At 36.0% G+C, this 24,576-nt stretch overlaps 1 protein-coding gene across 2 annotated transcripts in view; it reads left to right on the top strand.

The window, feature by feature from the left end:
• LOC127859050 (uncharacterized) overlaps positions 1-22,616 on the top strand; it is a 52,170-nt gene extending 29,554 nt beyond the window's left edge. The window contains exons 5-9 of one of the 2 annotated variants that reach the window (XM_052396454.1): positions 8,319-8,572; positions 9,824-10,024; positions 14,219-14,404; positions 17,167-17,286; positions 17,614-22,616. In XM_052396454.1, coding sequence (XP_052252414.1) covers positions 8,319-8,572; positions 9,824-10,024; positions 14,219-14,404; positions 17,167-17,286; positions 17,614-17,777 — 925 coding nt within the window. In that variant the 3' untranslated portion in view covers positions 17,778-22,616. Of the gene's footprint in view, positions 1-8,314; positions 8,573-9,823; positions 10,025-14,218; positions 14,405-17,166; positions 17,287-17,613 lie in introns of both variants that reach the window. The other variant, XM_052396453.1, reaches the window with a different exon arrangement.
• Positions 22,617-24,576: the final 1,960 nt, after the last annotated feature.

Raw genomic sequence — 24,576 nt, 5'->3', positions numbered from 1 at the left:
ATGTGTCATCATTATGATTGGCTCTTTAGTTCAAAACAACTACTAACTGAAAGTCATCCTATTCAAAAAGCTTAGCACTTAACATATTCCCATTATGAGGCAAACAAGTTGAATACTCTGAAGGCATTACAACACAGAAGTACTCCCACAATATATGATTTTTCCATGAAGTAATCAGTCTGTCGATTATGATAGGCTTTTGAAAAAATAAAAAATATAACCCACAATCCTTTGCTATCTTATTGCAGCATATTTTATTGGAGGGGGGGGGGGGGGTATTTCTTTGTATATTGATGGTATTTGTAGTATTGAAGTGTCACTTGATACTCCATTGCGTCAACTGCTGTAAAAAGATAATTTTTATAAAGATATTAAGGTGGTAGTATGGTTGGGTTATTAATACCCGGCTTTTTCACCAATTATGATTCGGCTAGTCAATCCTGGTTTCTTTTGAACAGTTTAAACTGAAGATAGTGACGTTAGCACAATTTCAACATGCAATACTTTTTCAAGTTACAAGGTTGAAAAAACATTAATAATTTTCGGACATTCAGTGTTTACTTTAATTTGAAATCTTGGCGTTTGGGTTTCTAATTGGATCATTAAATTTAGCACATCGTACTTTCTTTGATTTATCATATAAATCTAACTTAAAATAAGCTGCGATTGTTTTGTTATCTTATTATATTTTATAATACAATTTTTTTGATTCCATCAGAAAATAACAACAGCCCTGCATAATATAATGGTTTGGAGATTTTAGGGTTTTAAACCTGCAAATTGTGGATTCTTTTCAATGGGTTTACCCTTTTGTGTCACACAGGGGTGTACCTTGTATTACATTTAAGGTAGGGAAAGATCTAGAGTGAAAATGAAAGGTGCTGTGCCCAGGTCGATATTAGTGTACCAATCTTGTATTCTATAGGTTAGTCAAAATTAAAAATTTGAAAATCTGTTGATATTTAAACAATTTTTCAAATAGCCAATGCCAAATTGAAAGCTCATGTTAAAAATCTTATGTACAAGTTTAAGACAAAGAAATTCCCTTCATAAATTTACTTATTAGAAAATGTCATTGGTCCAGCTTTACTCCACTTACCTATAATACAGTCACTCCCTTTTGTGACCCACAAAGCTTTCTTAACCCATTTATGCCTAGCGTCCTGAAAAAAGGACATTGCAAACAGCGTAGACCCAGATGAGACGCCGCATAATGCGGCGTCTCATCTGGGTCTGCGCTGTTTGCTTAAATGAATTTCTTTTTGAAATATTCTAAATATAGAAATAAATATACTTGACACCCCTAATTTTGGAAATAAATTGATCCAATTAAGAAGGATGGGAGAGTCCACTGGGCATAAATGGGTTAATATCAGGAGAACATATAAGCTGCTTTTTTTGCCAAAGATTGAGTAGGAACATTACAGGATTTATATGATACATTTCAATCTTGGATTTAAACCAACTGTGAACATTAAGGGTTCAAACTTTCCAGGGCCTTTTGGGCTTAACCATGTGGGACTTTATAGGGCTTTAAACTTGAAACTGTCAATGTGGAGACTTTACCAGTATGGTTTGATTTTGTAACTTAATACTGCTTCTTTTGTTAGAAATCTGAACAGACCTGCAGGGCCAGATATTTCCTATCTATACAATGCTCACAGATCAGTACTTGGCAGGATTGAAAGTTTATCACTGCTGATATGGCATCTCTTTAGCATTGGCTAATGCTAATTGTTGAGAGATCAGGGAAGCATTGAATGTTCTGATAGATAATTGCCAACCATAAAGATAAAGTTGCTGTAATTGGGCGGTAATGTTAACAATCAAGTCCTTTGTAGCTCTATTGGAGCTTCTATCACTTGTCTGTTGATTTTTTTTAAATACCAAAATACACTGGTTGTGAAACAACTAATGGTCAGTTACAGCTCGATCTACGGTACAGTCCGGACACATGATCAACTGTGCCAAAGACAATTTGAAGTTACTTTTCACTTGTTTTTGTTTTTCATGTCCCCTCACCATGATCATCGCTGAAGGAAATGTTCTGTGACCTATATGTGTGCTTGTTATACCCCCATTACGATTGGTAATGGGGGCTATATAGGAGTCACTTTGTCGGTCGGTCGGTCTGTCCCGAAATTTCATCCGATCTTCACCAAACTTGGTCAGAAGTTGTATCTAGATAATGTCTAGGTCAAGTTTGAATATGGGTCATGCCAGGTCAAAAACTAGGTCACAGGTCAAGGTCACACTTGGAGTTCAAAGGTCAAATGCTTGTCCGCGCCATAACATTGTCATTTATTGTGCGATTTTAAAATCATTTGGCAAATTTGTTCACCATCAATGGACGGTGTGTCACGCGAAAGAATGACATCGATATCTCCAAGGTCAAGGTCACACTTTGAGTTCAACGATCATAAATAAGCTAGTCCTGGCCATAACTATGTCATTCATTGTAAGATTTTAAAATCATTTGGAACATTTGTTCACCATCATTGGACGGTGTGTTGCGCGAAAGAATTACGTCGATATCTCCAAGGTCAAGGTAACACTTAAAGTTCTAAGGTCAAATGGCCATAAATGAGTTTGTCTTGGCCATAACTATGTTGTTCATTGAGAGAATTTAAAATCATATGGCACATTTGTTCACCATCATTGGACAGTGTGTGGCACAAAAGAATTACATCGATATCTCCAAGGTCAAGGTCACACTTTAAGTTCAAAGGTAAAAAATGGCCATAAATGAGCTTGTCCTGGCCATAACTATGTTGTTCATTGTGAGATTTAAAAATCATTTGGCACATATGTTCACCATTATTGGACAGTGTGTCGCGTGAAAGAATTACGTCGATATCTTCAAGGTTAAGGTCACACTTTGAGTTCAAAGGTAAAAAATGGCCATAAATGAGCTTGTCCGGGCCTTAACTATGATGTTTTTTGTGAGATTTTGAAATCATTTAGCTCTTTTGTTCACCATCATTGGACGGTGTGTCGCGCGAAAGAATTACGTCGCTATCTCCAAGGTCACACTTTTAGTTCAAAGGTCAAAAATGGCAATAAATGATCTTGTCTGGGCCATGAGTACATGTATGTCATTCATTGTGAGATTTAATGACTCTGTACATTAATTTTGTTCACAGTCATTGGACAGCGTGTCATGTGAAAAAATTCAAGAGTTCAAAGGTCAAAATGGCTATAAATGATAATGGCATAATAATTCTTAAAAATCGCCATAAATTAAATTCTCTTGTTTTGTGAAGACAGCATGCAAAATAGTCTGTGTCAATGCGGCATGTGGGGGTATACGTCACGTCTGTGACAAAGCTCTAGTTTTGAATGGTTTGTGTGCTGTCAGACATTTCATGTCTGACTTATACTATTTTGTTCATGATGAGATTTCAAAATAAATTGGCATTTATGATAATTATATCAAGACAATGTGTTGCCTGCAACAACCATGTTGCTTTCTGAAAGTTCAAGGTGGACATGTGGAGTTTGTGTATATACATGTACCTTATATCTGAAATACTTTATATGTGCATTATGGGATTTTAAAATAAATTGGAAAAAATAATCATTACATATTGAGGATATTTCGTATGAACAACCATGTCTGTCATTACAAGATTAATACCACAGTGGTACAGTTGTTTTAGTGACAGCGGATGTTCATCTGACCATTCTATTTCTTTATAGTGTACATGTATGGGCAAAAGTTTTCATCATTTTAAGACAAATGTTGTTTCCCCCAACTAGGTTGCTTGCTTAAAGGTCAATGTCCCATTCATGAAATAGTTTAATGTGTAGCCACAGGTACAAAGGACTGGTACAAACAGTTTATATTAACCTTTTCGCACTCAGAAGCCAAGTTAAAATGGCTATGTGCAAACAGCATAAAACCAGAACAGCCTGCGAGTAACTCACTGCTGTTTGCTGCTCATCAGTATCTTATGGTTAGAAATGAAGCCTTAAACACTTCAATCAAGTACGAAAAAGAAAATGAAAATTAACTTTCTGAGGGACTACAAATGCGTAAGTGGTAAAGGGTTAACTGTTTGTATTATGTGGCAAACAACACTCAGTTCTGTGTTCAGTGAAATATAGCGTGGGCATCTGTGTCCTCATGACATATTTATAGTTCAGTCACGAAAAAGTAGTCCACAACAAGAGGCCAGGGCAAAATTCTAGAGTAAACAAGATGTTCAAGTTGTTTTCAGTTAAAGCTCAACTAACACAGTGGTTTGCATCTACTGTTTCATATTTTGTCTTAAAAAGCTCCCATTTGAGTAAAGTGTTTCCATATTAGGCTTGCTCCAGATGGTAAACTGAAATGTGACTTTTTAAGATCAAATAAGGAAAGGATTAGTCAGTATGTCAGCATTAAGGTCTTGTGAAAAGAACATTGTAAAGACAATTCTCTGGGGGATTACCCTCAATACTGTCCTTGCTTGGCCTTACTGTCACGGCACTCTGGACAGGAGATTAAATGATAAAAACATGTAAATCATACTCCCAACAGGTTTGTTATCTTGGATTCAAAAAGTTGAGTTTTAAGAATTATTATTTTTATTTTTTAATCAACCAATATAAAAATAGACTTCAGTGGGAGACATTTTTTTTTATGTACCCGAAGGAGAGCATAATTATAGTGATCAGACCGTCCATCTGTCCGTCTTTCTGTCACACTTTGCGTTTAGGTTTCGAAAAATGCTCATAACTTCTATGTCCCTTCACATAGCAACTTGATATTTGGCATGCATGTGTATCTCATTGAGCTGCACATTTTGAGTGGTGAAAGGTCAAGGTCATCCTTCAAGGTAAAAGGTAAAAAAAAACATGTATCAAAGCGGTGCAGTAGGGGGCATTGTGTTTCTGACAAACACATCTCTTGTTAGCTGTGCTCATGGTGAGCTTTTGTAATCGCCTTTTGTCCGTCGTGCATTTTTCCTTATATGGCTATAGTAAAACCTTGTTTACACTCTAGAAGCCACATTTATTGTCCAATCTTCATGAAATTTGATCAGAAGATTGGTCTAAATGATATCTCGGATGAGTTAGAATATGGTAACGTTTGCTTGAAAAACATGGCTGCCAAGGGGCGGAGCATTTTTTCCTTATATGGCTATAGTAAAATCTTGTTAACTCTCTAGAGGCCACATTTATTGTCCGATCTTCATGAAACTTGGTCAGAAGATTCATCCCAATAATATCTTGGACGAGCTCGAAAATGTTGCCGGTTGGTTGAAAAACATGGCCGCCAGGGGGCGGGGCATTTTTCCTTATATGGCTATAGTAAAGCCTTGTTAAAACTCTAGAGGCCACATTTATTTTCCGATCTTCATGAAACTTGGTCAGGAGATTTGTCCCAATAATATCTTGTAATCTCAGGTGAGCTACTTTGGGCCTTTCAGGCCCTCTTGTGTTATAGTGCATACAAAAAGAAAGAAAATGAAGACTGCTCCTATGGCTTGTATGGCATTCTCTTGCAGTCAGACATTTTAAAACTTATCTGTTAAAAAAGTGGAAATTCCAATTTCCCTCTATTTAATAGCCCACTGTCATTAGCCCAAGATGAATTAAGAATGAAGCTTTTAATCAGAAAGATCAACTAGCTAATTCTTCCTGTATTGTTGTTAGGAAAGTTAAGTTCACTGAACAACAGTGAAAGAAGGAAGTGCTTAATTATGAAATTATATTTATGACTATTTGTTGCATTGAACCATGACTTTATGGTGCAGTCTTCCTGTTTTTCATAGAAGCTCTAGCCTTTGTAGTATGTGTTTTGTGTTGCAATCATTAACTATTGAGAAACAACACATTCATGTGGTTTAAAAGTGTGATGTAATTATTTACCATGAAAAAGTTCACCAAGAAATAGAGTTTTGGTAGATCTGTTTATCAGATGAGATTGTTTTTATGTTGTTGCAGAAGTCACCTGCATTGGTTTTGTTTGCTGGAATAGGAGTGTAAACATAAAAAATGTATATATTGACCAGTGCAATTATATCTAAATGACTAATAAAAGCCATGGTAATTATTCTTTTTTTCCTGTGTCATCATGATTAGAAATCTCTTCTACTGGATATTCATTGCAAAGCAATCACTAGATCTGGTTACACCCAGTTGTTGTTTACCATGCATGGCTTTAAAACTGGGGCATGGTAGTTTAGTAAATGAGACTTTGTGCATTCGGCATATTTATGTCACCAAAGAATGCAACAAAAGCTTGTGTAAGGCTAATCAGGGACAACACATCCCGCTTTATGATATTTTTCGTTTAAAGAAATACTCTTCCAAGTAAACATTCAGTTTAGGTGGAAAGTGTCATACTGATATCTGGATAGTATAGGAACGTAACCTTGTTTTACTGACACTTTTCAAACAAAGTGACTGCTTATTGGTGTCTAAAGTGCATTAAATGTCAAAGAAAGACATGATGCTGCAAATAATTTTCTACACTATGTCTGTGAGTGTGAGAGAACTTGTCACATAATGTTACCTCTCCCAGACATTTCTCTCTGCAGATTTTAACCCTTAAAGCGCTGGAGCTGAATTTTAAAGGCTTTTGCAAACAGTTTGGATCCAGATGAGACGCCACAGAACGTGGCGTCTCATCAGGATCCAAACTGTTTGCTATTCTGATAGTATTCTTTGAAAAAAATAGAAGAAAATGCTAATTTTAGAAATTCTGCAGACGACATTTTAGCAGAAGACAAATTTCCCAGCATGCAAAGGGTTAAGTGTTTGATTACGACCAGTAATTGTGTTACTGTGAAACTGATTTCTGTTTATAATCACTCAGAAAAAGGATGCAGACATCCAAGGCTGGGGTCAGCCTTGAAGTATTGGAGAAAATTATATGGGCTTATTCCTTGAAGGTGTAAAAAAGTTCAGTCACTCTCTTGAGACAAAACAACGTTGTATATGATTTCATAAAAAGAAATAATGTTGATACCACCATTCAGCCTTAGCCATACTAAGGTAACAACCAATGGTGATGAACATTTATTGTTTCCTACCGGTGAAACTGGAGGGGACTTATGGTTTGCGCTCTGTGTGTCCGTCATTCAGTCAGTCAGTCTGTCACACGTATCTAAATCCTGCGATAACTTTAAAAGTTCTTCATATTTTTTCATAAAACTTGAAACATAGATAAATGGCAATATGGAGATTATGCACGTCATTTCATTTTGTTCCTACGTCACAAATTCTGGTTGCTATGGCAACAACAAAAAATAAATTCTGACAATGGTGGAGTTTCACTGGTAGGGGACCATATTGCTTAACAATAGTCTTGTTTAAGTTTAAACTTGTAAAAATGTCAGGCATGCAAACTTTCCAAACCATTTACTTAACATATACAATTGCTGAAACTGATATCAATTCATGACCTTCTAAGTTTCATCAGCATATGTTATGTTCATTTGCAAAAGTTTATGAGATTGTTTAGTCTTTACACATGTCCTTTTGTATTGAAATGCTGCTATCTATGGATGTCACATTGTTCACTGGAACATAAGAAGGCTTTCTCCCCTTTATACTGCAGATTATATTAGCAGAACCACTCATTGATTTTCCTGAAAAGACTAATAAGATCAAGCTTCTTCATGTTTTATTGGTCGAAGGATTTTTCCTGACATTGTTGCTTTTAAAAAGTGAAGCAAAGATATTTGTATGCGTTTGTTCTACATTTATATGATCAACCAGACTGACACGTTCACATATAACTGGTAGCCAGGATTTTGCTTAGGCAAAAATGCTTTTTTCTTTAAACACATTTTAAGAAAATGTCAGAAATAAATAAGACTCATTTTAGAATAATTTCCTAAGTACACGTATTACGTGATTTTCCTTATTTTAGCTTATTTCCTCTTGTGATCTGCTTTATATGCCAAAATTGCTATTTCAAACTGAAGACATTTTGCACTCGGTAAAGAGTGTGCAATATTATTGTCCAATGAGGTGTTTCCAATATCACACACTGATTATAATCATATTGATGGTTATTTCTAGGAGATAATAAAACAAAATGCAAGCCAGGAATATTTTTCTTATCACACCTCTGTAAATTCAAAATTGGCAGAGAAAAGTGGCCATGGCGTAGTGGGTATGATGTCAGCCTAGCGACCAGGAGGTCACAAGTTAGTTCCACAGTGTAAGCGTTCTTTCAATCTCTATTAAAGACACCAAGGACTCACTGTTTCTACCTGGGGAACATACTCCATAGTGTTTAAACAGCCTTAGTCTTTCAATGCAATAGAGCTAAAATAAATAAGTTTTAACGTTAATTCAAAATTCATATATCTTGCAGGCCCAAGCACAAAGGCCCCTGTTGTGGTTACCAGCTCTAGCTCCAGCCGACCGCTGACAGCGTGCGAGAACCTGCGCAGTACCGCTCTAGACAAGGCGGTCTTCATACCCGAGTGTGAGGAGGATGGAGGGTTCCGCAAGCAGCAGTGCACCGTGGACAATGTCTCCAAGACGAAAGTCTGCTGGTGTGTGGACCCCAGGGGACAAGAGATCAAGGGCACCCGCATGGTGTTCCCCAAGGTGCCGGACTGTGACTTTGGTAGGTAGTGGTGCGAAAGATGTGGGCTTCGTTATGGGAAACTAGGCTTGATGCATGTGCATACAGTGTTGTCCCAGATTAGCCTGTGCAATCTGCTGAGGCTATTTAGGTATGACACTTTCCGCCTAACCTGGATATTGTTTAGAAAAGACATACTTTAAACAAATAATTCCTTAAAAGCAGAAAGCATCCACCTTGATTAGCCTTTACGGATCACACAGGCTTTTCTGGACGGCACTAAACACACAGGCATTAAGCCCAGGTGGACGGCACTAAACACACAGGCATTAAGCCCAGGTGGACGGCACTAAACACACATGCATTAAGCCCAGGTGGACGGCACTAAACACACATGCATTAAGCCCAGGTGGACGGCACTAAACACACATGCATTAAGCCAAGGTGGACGGCACTAAACACACATGCATTAAGCCCAGTTTTCACAGAAGAAGGCTCATATGATAATAAATTGAGACTGCTGTCTTCAAAATACATAGGTTCTGATTTAAAAATAAAATTATAGTGGTTTTGGTTGGTACTCGTTTCAAAGATAATATCATAAAGTTAAAGTGCTGAATCTGATCGTTGTTAGTACTCGTTTCAAAGATAATACCATAAAGTTAAACTGCTGAATGTGATTTTGGAATTTACTGGTTTCAAATGATATGCTCACAAACAACACTTTCAAAAATTGATTTCTAATGGACTTTTACGGATCAGAGCGCAATAATTAGGTAAAATACGTTTGTATGGTGCAGTTTCTTTAAAAAAAAGTAATTACTGGTTATTTCTTTTAGGCAGATCAGTAAAAACATGTGTATTCTGTTGGTATAATATTACTTTTGAACAAAGCTTTTGCAATAACTCATTATTATACCTTTTGAACGCCCACAGGGAAATTTTATTTTCAAAATATCATCCTTTATTAGGGAACCCAAATCACTGTTTTCACCTCTATACATTTTTTACATGGCTGGATAATTGCTGATTTGTGAGCCTTGTTCTGGGAAATGCGTATTGATAAATTGTCTGCAACAACTGCAGAGGACGCTCATCTGGGAGGACATTGTCTGCCTAGACTGGAGTTTGGTTAATAAGAGACTTTCTTAAAAATAACAATACCATAAGAGCCGCAACTGTCATTCCTGATTAGCCGTCCACACAGGCTAATCTGGGACGACTTGTTACGCACATGCATAAAGCCCTGTTTTACCAGGACAAGATTCATATTTGCTACTGTGCCTTTTGCAGGATCCAACCTCAAGTCGTGCGTGTTCCAGCGGGTACAGCATTCCCAGGGTCTGCTGGGTGCCTACAAGCCCACATGCACTGACAGTGGCGAATATGAGCCTGTGCAGTGCCACGAGCGCGAGTGCTGGTGTGTGGACACCCTGGGGAATGAGCTACCCGGCTCTGTGAAAACAGACAGGACCCAGTTGAACTGCTCACCTAGTAAGTGGATTTGGTTTGTCTCTGCTCTCCTAGTGCATTGGTGTCCCCTGGCCTGTTCACCTGACCGTGGTGGATTAAGATCCTGGCGGGTCAATTTCAAACGATGGTAGTCTGACAAAGCAACTATAGTAAATTTTTTTCCCAAATTGAGAAAAGTACTGTAACCTTACCAAGTTGGATAAATAAGTGCAAAAAACATGAATTAGGGGAAATTTGCATTGTGATATTTTCAGATTGGGAATTATAATAATATCAAGATGTGTTTGTGAAACACAATGTCAGTGTCCGACAAATTTCTTATTTTTCAGGTAGCCCACTGGGCTACCAATAAAAATATTTGGTAGCCCATAAAATTTTCCTACAAAATGATAAGAGGCAGGTTTTCATCTTTATTTTATTTCTTCATTTACATATACATAATATGTATACATACATATACATAAAACAGCAAGTACTCTGATGTACACAATCAATATCGTAAATTAATGTTACAGTACAGGCACCGTGTACTTAAATGTAAATGTACCAAAGAAAATCATATACTACATGTAGATATTACATGTATGTGCACATGTATGTGTACTTAAATTCGGACAGCACGTTAAGTCGTAAACGTAAATAAAGCGTTTAGCTGATCAATACGATTGACTCGTATAATGTTAATCAATGCAATTGCTCTTTTTAACAACAAAAACCGAGAATCAAGAAATCAAGAGTATTAAATCATTTATTTACTTGTGTCCGACTTTAAGTACTGTCCGAATTTACGTATTGCATCCGTTTGTTACGACACTTGTGTGCAGTCAGTATAAAATACAACAATTGTTTCAATAATGAAGGAACTGATACAGCGTAACAGTAACGATACAGCGTGTTGACATGATATTTTATTAAGAGAAAATGCCAATGCCAAATAATTTGCGAGATACCCCGGTACTTTAGTTGAAATTCACAACGAAACTATTAATGGAAATTAAATGATCTCAATGTTGTACCCGCTACGAAATTTTTATATACAAATAAATACACCACGCCAATTTTCGCGCGCTTTTTATCAGGACAAAGAAATTCATTTTTTAAATGTAGAATTTTGTAACCTAAAATAGCTGTACACAACGCGTGCAGACCGTGGCAGGTTATTTACGCATGTTGCAATACAACGGTCCTGATTGGGAGCTTATTTCATCATATCTTTAAATAGAACCATATGCCGAAATTCATTTGACACTTTAGAAAATTTCAAACGTTTGTGTTTATGACTATTATCCTCTATATTACCCACCCATAATTTGGTTTAAAAAATATAAATCGGGCATATACGGGATTATTGATTATCAGTTGAATAATCCAATTATTAATTGACAATGCAAACTAATTAGCAGGTGTTAACCGCGTTTACAAAGTTGTCATTAATATTCATTTTCGGTTTCGTTACCGTTTTGAAGAATACGCTTTTGTTTTAATTTATTTAATGTTTGGCGTCCTTGGATATTTAACGACATCAAAAACGTTGTCGCTATTACTTATTGTTGCGGTTAACAAAGAATTCCAAACTGCGAAATGATGTTGCATCATGTGCGCCAACTATCCAACCGGCTCTCATTATATTATTAGCAGACGACAAATGTTGATTCTGATTGGATGATTAAAATACACTGTTACTGTTTAAGACATTACCGCAAGTGATCGGTGACTGATTAGATAATTGATTGCACTTTGTTATCGGATTATAAGCAATACATAGTGTACAAACACATGGTCAGCGTGTTTATTCTACGTATGTCTGTCAATAAACCGGGCTACCGCTCTTATAGATTTATAGTAGCCCGGCGGGCGTCTGCTGGAAAATTTCAGTAGCCCCCGGGCTCCGGGCAATGGATTTGTCGGACACTGCAATGTCCCCCTATATGACGTTTGACCTTGAAGGATGACCTTGACCTTGACCCTTCACCACTCAAAATGTGCAGCTCCTTGAGATACACACGCATTTCAAATATAAAATTGCTAGCTTCAATATTGCAAAAGTGACATTACATGAGCAATTTTGACTCATATATTTGACATTGAAGGATGACCTTGACCTTTTACCACTCAAAATGTGCAGCTCCATGAGATACACATGCATGCCAAATATCAAGTAGCTATCTTCAATATTGCAAAAGTATTCATAAAATAAGCGATTTGGGCCACATATATTTGACCTCTGACCTTGAAGGATACCCTTTACCTTGACCTTTCACCACTCAAAATGTGCAGCTCCATGAGATACACATGCATGCCAAATATCAAGTTGTTATCTTCAATATTGCAAAAGTATTCATAAAATAAGCGGTTTGGGCCACATATATTTGACCTCTGACCTTGAAGGATGACCTTTCACCACTCAAAATGTGCAGCTCCATGAGATACACATGCATGCCAAATATTAAGTTGCTATCTTCAATATTGCAAAAGTATTCATAAAATGAGCCATTTTGGCCACATATATTTGACCTCTGACCTTGAAGGATGACCTTGACCTTTCACCACTCAAAATGTGCAGCTTCATGAGATAAACGTGCATGCCAAATATGAAGTTGCTATCTTCAATATAGCAAAAGTTATTGCAAAATGTTAAGTTGGCTCAAACCAACCAACAGACCAACCAACCAACCAACAGACAGGGCAAAAACAATATGTTCCCCACTACTATAGTGGGGGACATAAAAATAAGTCTTTAAATATCAGTGGTATTTATTGCACTAACCGATTCAGATATTCATTTACATGCATTTTGGCTTGAAATGTTCAGTTTCAGTGACATTATATTTGTTCACTTGCAAATAATGTTACTTTGGAACGTAATTGGCACAGTTTGCCTCCCTTCTTCGATTTTTCAGACGCCAATAGGGAATTTTGTAGTTCTTCCTAAATGTGAGAGTACCTTTTAAGATGGAAAAAAAAATGCGGAACTAGTTGTTTTTAGAAAAGCTTGAAGCATTAAGTCACAGTTTATCACTTTGGTTTTAAAAGAATGAGAGAGGATATTTGTTCATGTCAGTGTAAGATTGTTTGTTATTTCACGAGTGATCATAGAAAATATATTTTCACTAGTGGCGCAGCCACTCGTAAAAATATTATTTTTCTTTGATCACTAGTTTTTATGTCCCCCACTATAGTAGTGGGGGACATATTGTTTTTGGCCTGTCTGTCTGTTGGTCTGTTGGTCTGTTTGCGGCAACTTTAACATTTTGCAATAACTTTTGCTACATTGAAGATAGCAACTTCATATTTGGAATGCATGTGTATCTCATGAAGCTGCACATTTTGAGTGGTGAAAGGTCAAGATCAAGGTCATCCTTCAAGGTCAGAGGTCAAATATATGTGGCCAAAATCGCTCATTTTATGAATACTTTTGCAATATTGAAGATAGCAACTTCATATTTGGCATGCATGTGTATCTCATGAAGCTGCACAATTTGAGTGGTGAAAGGTCAAGGTCATCCTTCAAGGTCAGAGGTCAAATATATGTGGCCAAAATCGCTTATTTTATGAATACTTTTGCAATATTGAAGATAGCAACTTGATATTTGGCATGCATGTGCATCTCATGGAGCTGCACATTTTGAGTGGTGTAAGGTCAAGGTCATCCTTCAAGGTCAGAGGTCAAATATATGTGGCCGAAATCGCTTATTTTATGAATACTTTTGCAATATTAAAGATAGCAACTTGATATTTGGCATGCATGTGTATCTCATGGAGCTGCACATTTTGAGTGGTGAAAGGTCAAGGTCAAGGTCATCCTTCACAAGGTCAAGGTAATCCTACAAGGTCAAATGTCATATAGGGGGACATTGTGTTTCACAAACACATCTTGTTTTCTATGATCACCATGTAACAACGCTACTCCATTTTTAGACTTTTCAGAATGCTATTTTTAAGTAACAATTTATTTTTACTTAACACCGATTTGTTTTGTTTACCTTGATATCATTATTTCGGATGGCTTTTCTGAATAAAACTTTTGGTACTGGTATGATGAAAATCGTATCGCAATACAGTATGTGGATTGCGTATTGTGATATATAGAGATATACTGGTATATTGTTGCAGCACTAGTTGGTTGATTAGTTCTGCAGTTCCCCCCCCTCCCCCCCCCCCCCCCCCCCTGAAAATATTATATTGCCCATGCCATCACAACAGCGTATGTTTCAGGCACAAAGGGCCCTATTTTGACGGCCACAAAGGCCCCAGTAAATAACACCTCACGGCCCGCTACTTCCAGTACCACAAAGAAGCCTGTGGACTTGCCGAAGCCAGGCTACACCATACCAATAGATGAAAAGGATGAGGTAATAGAGGAACCCATCGTTACAGATGTTGTGGTGGATGTGGAGTCAGGTAAGCACTGGTTTTTTGGCTTCTTGTTTGTAGTGGCGTCTGTTTGCAATACAAATCTTTGGTCCTTGGGCAACATGTTGAGAAGGTCAATATTAAATTGGGTAACAATGAAGTAAAAATTAAAATTTGTATATAAAAAGCCCCCCCCCCCCCCCTATATGAATGTTATTTATTTTACCAAAGAAAGGGTACAAACAAACATTCTCATTTCATAAATATAACAATTATCTTTTTTAAAGGTCATCATCAATGTTAAGACAGTCATTGGCACATTAATAACAAAAATCTAGAATTAGACTTTAAACAAGGAACCTTCATCTTACAGATATTTTTGTCCTCTAACCGTTTCACCGGAGGGGAATTATGGTTTTTTTCGCTCCTTCTGTCTGTCTGTCCGTAACACTTTTCTGGATCTTGCGATAACTTCAAAAGTTCTTCATATTTTTTCTTGAAACTTGAAACATGGATAGATGGCAATATGGAGATTATGCACATCATTTCATGTTGTTCCTACGTCAAAAATTCTGGTTGCTATGGCAATAAATATTTAAAAAAAAAACAATTCTGACAATGGTGGGATTTCTGACAATGGTGGAGCCGGTAGGGGACATATAATGCTTAGCAATTGTCTTGTTACAAAATATTAAGGATCAGGCTGTACTAGAACATTTTAATAGCTGCTTTGCTTTAGTTAACAACCTTGCTTGCTGTATTTGTGAATACCTGCACAAGATCCTTTGTTTGTAGGCCCTTCGTTAATGTGTTGTGTGTGCAAATGAAGTCTGAAACCATTTGCATAATTTGCTTTTGCGCCATGATTTTGCATATTTGATGTAATCAAATGAATTAAGTAATATTGCAGACAAACACACAATTAAATGCTAGGTTGGCCTGGAGCTTAATGTACAGATTGTTTTGTTTTACAAGATAGAAGAAGAATTTTTTTGCAAAAAAAAAGATATTTAAGGGCTTCACATCACTACTGAAATCAGGTCATGTTTTTTTTATCTACTGAAGGATGGTACAATAATTGAATATGTTGTCAATAAATGTAAATGACATTATTTTGGCAAAATTATGTGACAGTTTATATTTGTTGATGTCTGGGTTTTGCAAATTTTCTTGGAGTTCTGTCTGGTTTAAATATATTTTTCATTTGAATGTGAAACACAGAGTATACTAGGCGATTGTTAAATACAGACAACAAAGTATTACCAAAAAAATGTATTGATGTCACCATATAAAACAAAATCACAACATTTCACTGTTTGTTTTTTGGATATAACTGGTAGAAATACAGCTGAGTTTGTTACACAGGGCCATTTCTTCAAAACGTTCTCAACTGGTTCAGGATAACAATTGTTAATTCTCTGTGTCTATTATTTTGTGTTCGGGTTTTAAACTCTCTTCTTTTTGGCATATTGTGTCCCTGCTTTAAATGACAGAATAGAGTTACAAATTGTTCTTTACTTTTCTAGATCTATTCATAACAGAAGAGTTTTCATGCACCCTGTAATGGGTGTAATAGGGTGTTTTCATGCACCCTGTAATGGGTGTAATAGGGTGTTTTCATGCACCCTGTAATGGGTGTAATAGGGTGTTTTCATGCACCCTGTAATGGGTGTAATAGGGTGTTTTCATGCACCCTGTAATTGGTGTAATAGGGTGTTTTCATGCACCCTGTAATGGGTGTAATAGGGTGTTTTCATGCACCCTGTAATGGGTGTAATTGGGTGTTTTCATGCACCCTGTAATGGGTGTAATAGGGTGTTTTCATGCACCCTGTAATGGGTGTAATAGGGTGTTTTCCTCCACTAAGGTTTCCCCAAATTCAAGCTTCTGTTTGTCATTGCATTCTTAATCATAATAAATTAGCCTGGCACTGGGAAAACAGAACTTAATGCATGTGCATAAATTGTCTTCCAAGATGAGCCTATGCAGTCTGCACAGGCTAACCAGGGACAAATTTTGTTGTCTAAAATGGGTTTTTGGTATGAAGAGACTTCCTTCGAACAAAAAACACTATTGAAGTGAACAGATTTGTCCTTGATTGCCCTGTCTTAACTGCCCAGGCCTTTCTTGAACAACACTTTGCCCACATCCTTTCTTGAACAACACTTTGCCCACATGCTTAAAGCTTTGTTAAAGCTGAAATGAATGTGTGGAGGACATCACATATGGTACAATCTGTGTACAAACATTGTGTGTTTCCTTTGGCTTATTGTGTGTTTCCTAAGGATCTTTGTTTGTTTCTTTTGGCTCTTTTTTCCTTTGGCTCATTGTGTTTTCTTTGGCTAATTGTGTGTTTAATATGGCTCATTGTGTGTTTCCTGTGGCTCAGTGTGTGTTTCCTTTGGCTAATTGTGTGTTTAATGTGCCTCATTGTGTGTTTCCTGTGGCTCATTGCGTGTTTCCTGTGGCTCATTGTGTGTTTCCTCCTGTGTCTAATTGTGTGTTTAATATGGCTCATTGTGTGTTTCCTGTGGCTCATTGTGTGTTTCCTGTGGCTCATTTGTATACTGTGGCTCATTGTGTGTTTCCTTTGGCTAATTGTGTGTTTAATGTGGCTCATTGTGTTTCCTGTGGCTCATTGTGTGTTTTCTGTGGCTCATTGTGTGTTTACTGTGGCTCATTGTGTGTTTCCTTTGGCTTATTGTGTGTTTAATGTGGCTCATTGTGTGTTTCATGTGGCTCATTGTGTGTATCCTGTTGCTCATTGTGTGTTTACGGTGGCTCATTGTGTGTTTCATTGCATGTTTCAGCTCCAGGTAAGAAGCCTGAGCCTGAGAACAACTATGGAGAGAACAACAGGCTAGACAATATGGTCTCCCCAACAAAGCATGATGACAGCTCCATGCTGGCCCAGCCAGGCCTCCTTGCTGGTAAGTACAGGACCCAGGCTTGTAAAATGTCTTATGAAGTTCTTAAGGGATCTTTTGCAGTTTTGTAAAGCCACATACATTGTAAAATATCTCAAAGAGAAAATGATATAGAAAAAAAGTAATACAAATGGAACTTGTGGCTGATGCTCTTTGTTGGTACAGAGTCAGTAGTTGCAAAAGCTGTTAGATAATCTTAAGACCTTAATCCATAAGTAAATAACCAAAAAAAGTCTTCCTTGATTATAAGACGGCTTTTATTGCAGCTGTATGAAATTTGTATATCTTTCATATATGTGTATTACTGAATGTTTACTGTTGCCATTTCAGCTGTGATAGGAGGTGCAGTGGTGGGTCTACTCTGCATGATTTTGCTGGTGATGTTCATCGTGTACCGCATGAAGAAGAAGGACGAAGGCTCCTACCCCCTGGACGAACAGAAGTACCTGAACTACACATATAACAAGGCTCCTGATAAGGAATTCTATGCTTGAAAAGGGGCTGACACGGGGGCCCATCTGCGGTCATGAAATAGAATATCGTTAAGAATTTTGTTACCTTGCACATGCCTGTAATTTATATGTGTAAGGAAGAATGAGATGAAGAAAAAAAGCTGTATACTTTTTCAGTGTAAATGTTAAAGATGAAATAATTGTCTTATAATTATATCTTGATAACTTTTAAAGAAGACCATGACCATGTGTTGAAAGGAAATGATTTTGTTCTTGATTATTAAGTACTTGCAACCCAACAACAACTAAGAGTAAAGTACCTTTCCTTTCAAGTAACATGTGGAGTGGAACTTTTATGTGTATTGAACAAACGTTGTACATTCGTCTTAGTTGACTGTGACTGTATGTTTTAACTGTGTTTGTTTCTGAAGCCAGTAATATCTTGAACTCTCTGGGATGTTGTGCTATCCAAAATTTGGGTAAAAAAGTGTGTGGAGACCAAATTTGTGGGTAACTGCCACATGATGTAACTGATAGGGTGGAATTAAATATCTGGGGGGAGGTTTCATTCTTGAGGAAAACCGCATGAATCTTAAGAAATTTTCTGAGGGGATTGAGCCGATATTATGCGTCAGCAGTAAAATAAAAAAGCTATTTATGAATATTTCTTATATTTATTGAAGCAATTAGAATGAAAAGAATGTCACTAACAAGTTTACTAGTTGACAGATAAGAATTACTCTTTCTTACTAATTGCACCAAGTTGTCTGACAAAAGATGGTAGTAATTTGTTTGGATTATGCATCCATGTGCTATCCTTATCACTGATAATATAAACCCTAAAAAGCTAAACAAAATCAGTTATCATAAATACAAACAGGTCAGTTTTACTGGAGAATTTACAGCTATTATTACAGAAGCTTCACCATTTTTGCCTAGGGTCTAGAAAAAAAGGCCTTGGCAAACAGCATAGACCCAGATGAGACGCATCAGGGTCTGCGCTGTTTGCTTAAAGGAATTTCTGTAAGAAATATTCTGAATATAGAAATAAATATACTCGACATCCCTTATTTTGGAAATAAATTGATTCAGTTTAGAAGGATGGGAGAGTCCACTAGGCATAAATGGGTTAAGACAAATAGATAATAATAACATCTGAATCCTGACAACTTGAACAAAGGGGATTTTAATGATCAGTTGCGGTATCAAGTAAGCCGATATTATTCAGTATTTGGTGGTACATCATCCCAGTGATGGCAGGAATTCCATGTTACGATCGCTTCATCCACCCCCAAGATCAAGATAATGTCATGTGATACCTCATTGTAAATATAGTGTACACTATCAGGACTCTAACTTGGTTGTTACCATAACAACCTTTCAAACCTGTTGATTTATTTTTTTCGGTAAAGAAACGTATTTTTGCAAGCAAAGTTTTCGGGCATTCATTTTATTATTTTAAGATGAATCTGTCAGCCACTGGTGTTTTTAAAATTTTAAGATACTAAGAGAGCATTTTGAAAACAAGAGACCAGAAATCAGCTTATATTAAAACACTGTTTTTTATTGGGTTTTCAATTAAATTTTATACTGTGATTGTGTATTGATTTGAAATCTCTTTGTCAACTTAAATTTGGTATCATTTTATAGGCTATGTTACATTCCAATTTTCGTTGGACAAGATGTATACTTGCTTGCTATAGCAACAACATTAATTGGATAATAATATTAAAAATTTGAGATTTTATTATAAGCAACTAGGTTAATTGTCATCATGTTCATTTTCCATACTGCTCTCATGTTACTCTAACACCAATGTTCTATTGTTGCTGCAGTAATCAAGGCATACATTCAAAAGACAAGTTGCACAGTTTGCTTGTGAGCAACACATTTGTAAAACAGTTTTGACTTTTTTAGGATTTTGTGTTTTTGTACACATTTTGTATGTTTGTTTTCTTGATAAGTACTATATTTTAAGATGCAATTTGTACTTTCAATTTGGACTTTTTGTAAAGTTTGTAAACAAGACAGTACCACAGCTGATCAACTGGAGTTTGACTGGAATCTCATCTTTATAATTGCTTGGTGATGTTGCAAGAAAATAACATCATGGTGAATGTGAAATATCGGCAACAGAACTGTGATGAAATGGTTTTTCAAGAGCGTTGCAAGAAGTCTGAGGCATTCAACGCAATCAAGTTAAAATAAATGGGGTTCTTACTAATGGTTTGCGTTGTGTCTTCAATTAAGTTTTTTTCTTGAATGATAAATGAATGTATAATTTGATTTTTTTGAGAACACATATTTTATTTGTGAAATCTTCAAGCTCATCATAAATCGTGATGTGTCAGTCGCTGGTAATGTATTGTTTACACATCTTGTTATTAATGTTGGTTTTTGTGACACAGTTTTTCAGAATGCTAGATCATTGAACATTGGTTATGTGTATGATTTAAAAAGTCCTCTTTCGTAAAAAAAGAACCAAGGTTTTTCTTCTGCCTGGTAAACTTGTGAATTTATTTAAGAAAAGTTGTTCTTTCGTAATCATGCTTTACAAACTTGAAATGTGAATAAATGTAAATTTTTGTTGAAACAGTTTGTGTTTTGGATAATGTTGGTTTGTAAAAAAAATGTGTTTCTGATCAAAGTTAGTTTAGTGTTTTTTGTAAGTGTTCTTTTCAAGTTGTTAACTGCTTAAATACCTTTATCTGAATACATATTAAGTTAGTGTAAAGGTTTTAAAAAACATCTCATTTTCAAAGTACATGTATGACCACCGCTGAATTTTTATATGTATTTCCACTTTTAAACATTGTTTCTGCACATGTATTAATATAAAATCAGTTTTTGTAAAAAAAGAAAGAAAAAATAAACTGTTTTCAATGACAGTAAAATGTACATGTTGAAGTATTTAGTAGCATGAATTATAAATTGTGTCTGACTAGTTGCTGATCTAAGTTTGTTTAACACAAATTTTGTATTTGTTCGATTGTTTCAATGATATGTAGTCCTGTATATAGTTTCTGTTTGTTATCTTCATTACTCATGAATCCTTCATCGTATTGTTCACCCATCTCATAAATGTTTATGCATATTCTGAAGCTAAGAAGTTCTTGAAAACAGCTAAACAGCATCTTTCATCTCATCAATGACCATAGTTGCACGTGTAGTTTGCATGTTTTGATTCTGAATTATTTTTATTTTGTACAAATATTATATTTTTTTCAGAATTACTTTAAGGTTGAATAAGCAATTATTTCTAATTCAGTTATACTTTATGAATGGTTGTATATTTTATTTACTATGATAATTTCTGTTGAAACACAGCCAAACTACCTGTATTTTAAGCTCGACTTTACAGCTGTACACAGTTTTAAGCCATAAAGCTTTATGCTTGCAATCTTTGTAATGTTTCCAGTTTACATCTATTCATTTTATTTTTGAGGAACAGATGTGATTGTTAAAATGCCAATGAAGCTGGATTGAAATCCTCAAAGGCAATATAGCAGCACACTAACGCTTTTTAAATTAGTTTATATCTGATTAAAGTAAAGGTTTTCTTGTTATCGCAACACACAAATGTATGGAATAATATAATTTAACTGTCGTGTTTTATTTTGCAATTGTAAGAAGAATTTTGAGATGTCACTTCGGATCCTTTGTGAAAATGACAGTACAACAGAGCAATCAATGGCCTGTACATAGAATATACATTAAGAATGTAACTGTAGTATTGAGATAATATTTAATAGGTGTGATATAATTGTGAACCTTACAGGTTAACTTAGGTCTTGCTAAGATATCAACAGAACATGGTGTTTAGTATAATGAAGGAATAGAAATGTATACTATTTACATTATTGCTACCAAAAGTCTAAAGTAATATTTTGGAGTTGTATGCCTATGGAAATTTCCCTTTTTGGAAAAATATTCATAGAATCTTTGGTTGTGAAAATAACTTTGCTTTTGCTTTATATTTATTTGATTATTTTCTCGAAATATTTACTTTATATTCATATCAATATTGATCATTGTGTACAAGAACAATGTTAACTGTGCTATTGTGTGTCATAGTTTGACTTTTGATTGGAGGCATCTTAACATGGTTAGCTTAAAATATTAACTAGGCCTTTTTTATTATTTGCAAAGATAGCTCTAATATGGCACCAAATAAGGTAAATGAAAAAAAGAAAGAAAATGTTTAAATATCATGTAAGTTAACAAACAAGACATGTTGAAAATATTTTACGAATGTATTTTTTATTGATTCTTATTTTCAATGCATTTTCAGGCAATGTTCATTATTGTCTTTAATTTAAAAAAAATCATTTAACGACCTTCAACTGAATCAAATGGAATGAGAGTTGATGTAAACCACACGTCATGAGCACCCACCATCCTCATTATTGTGTATTCTATTGTGTAACTATTTTTAAAACAATAATCACATGTTTTTAGACGTACTGTAGTTAAAAGAAGTGTCATTAAAAGTAAATAACATTATTTTTGACCTTATTGACTGATATTACAATAGTTGGAAATAATATTATTTTATTTTGAACACACACATTTGCACAATGTAAGTACATGTATGTGTGTTAATTATAATTTTTGTTTCAAGCTTATGCAGATTTGCAACCATATAACAACTCTTAAACTTTAGAAAACTTATTTATTGGGTTTAACAATTTTAAAGTTTGTGCTTATTTATTTCCCGTATGTTTTCTCTTGATTTTAATTATTTAAATGAGAATTATTTTTGTATTACAATTGATTGAAGTATGCTAACAATGCATTTCTGAATAAGGATTTTATTTTTTAGTTTCAAATCTTTATTTACTCGTGTACTGTTCAAAGGATTAAAAGACATTTCTATACAAATGTGTTTTGGTCTTTAATTTTAACTCTCCTAGTTGTAGAACTATAAATGAGCCACGCTCAAGAACAGTGGGCTTATTGCATGTGCATAAAGTGTCGTCCCGTTTTCAGGGAAGGCACTTTCCGTGTTAACTGGAATTTTGCTAAGAAGAAAATTCCTTTGTGGAGAATTTTGTACCTGATAAGCATGTGTGGACTGCACAGACTGACCTGGGATGACGTGTGGACTGCACAGACTGACCTGGGATGACATGTGTGGACTGCACAGACTGACCTGGGATGACATGTGTGGACTGCACAGACTGACCTGGGATGACATGTGTGGACTGCACAGACTGACCTGGGATGACATGTGTGGAGTGCACAGACTGACCTGGGATGACATGTGTGGACTGCACAGACTGACCTGGGATGACATGTGTGGACTGCACAGACTGACCTGGGATGACATGTGTGGACTGCACAGACTGACCTGGGATGACACGCACGGCATGCACATTTTTTTTAACACATTTATATAGCGCCCTTTTCATACAGTATGTGCGTTCAAGAGGCGCTTCGCAATTTTTCCCTGATCACTTGGTCATACGTCATCCGTTAACATTGTGGCTGATTTCCCTCACAGGTACCCATTTATAAACCTGGGTGGAGAGGAGAATATGTGGTATTAATTTCTTGCTCAGGAAAATTCCAGTAGTCGGGGGGCATGATTCAAACCAGTGACCTCTCGATCTCTAAGCCAGCGTCCTACCATTAGACGACTGCACATGCATTAAGCCCTGTTTGCCCAGAGCAAGGCCCCAATGTAGGTCCGATGTTCAATGCTTGTTTTATGATCTTGGGTAAATTAATGGTATACAAATGCTGTCTGACAGTTCTGTAAATGGTATAACATTACCAAATCACAAAAAAGGTTTTTATTTCATATCTTAAGCTAAGGCTAGTAGTATTCCATCTATCCGCATCCGCAAAATCATAATAGGGACCCTATGTTCCAATTATCCGCATACGTCCAATGTATCTTTCTTTTTTGGGGAAAAAAGTATATGAATAATAAAACTGAAAATTATAATTGAGATAATTATTATGAAGGGCAAGGATGAATTCAAGTAGATATAAGGTACAAATCATCATTCTGTCTGTAAAAGAATACAAATGGTAAATACCTGAAACATCTTCTAGTGCCTTGGCTATGCTTTTCCAAACATTTGAAGTTAAATCAGAGTCCCGAAATGCAGAAATGCGTTGGTTGTATAATTCCAGGTATATTCACGAATTCGATAAGTTTTTCAGTTGATTTTTGAGATGACAGCTTCCCTCAAAGTGCTCAATGCCGTCTGTATCTTGTCTGCATCCGCATTAGAATGCTCACTTGAGCGTTCTTTTGCGGACGCCTATTGCGAGTGCGGATATGCGCAGTGCATTTTAACTTGTTCTATTTGTTTACGGATGCGGATATGCGAATACGAACAGATGGAATAATAGCCTTACACTTCAAGAAAGGGACAAAGTGATTATTGACAGTGAAATATAGACACATTAAAGCAATTTAAAAGACGCATTGAAGCAAGGCATGGCGTTTTTTCACACATACGTTAATCAAGTTACAATCAATGTATTCATGAAATCTTTGAGAAAAAATAAAAAATTGTTAAAATAATACAAATATGCATTTTCCTCGCCCTTTATAAGAACTCGTGTTGAAATATTACTATTGCATGTTGGTATGACAAATGCTTATTGTATTGTGCATTTTTAGCTCACCTGAGCACAACGTGCTCATGGTGAGCTTTTGTGATCTCCTTTTGTCTGTCGTGTGTCGTGCGCCGTCAACATTTACCTTGTGAACACTCCAGAGGCCACATTTATTGTCCGATCTTCATGAAATTTGGTCAGATGATTGGTCTCAATGAGATCTTGGATGAGTTCAAAAATGGTTATGTCTGCTTGAAAAACATGGCTG

The sequence above is a fragment of the Dreissena polymorpha genome, chromosome 14 (assembly GCF_020536995.1).
Source record: "Dreissena polymorpha isolate Duluth1 chromosome 14, UMN_Dpol_1.0, whole genome shotgun sequence".
NCBI lineage: Eukaryota > Metazoa > Mollusca > Bivalvia > Myida > Dreissenidae > Dreissena > Dreissena polymorpha.
This window is presented reverse-complemented; position numbering and strand designations above follow the sequence as displayed.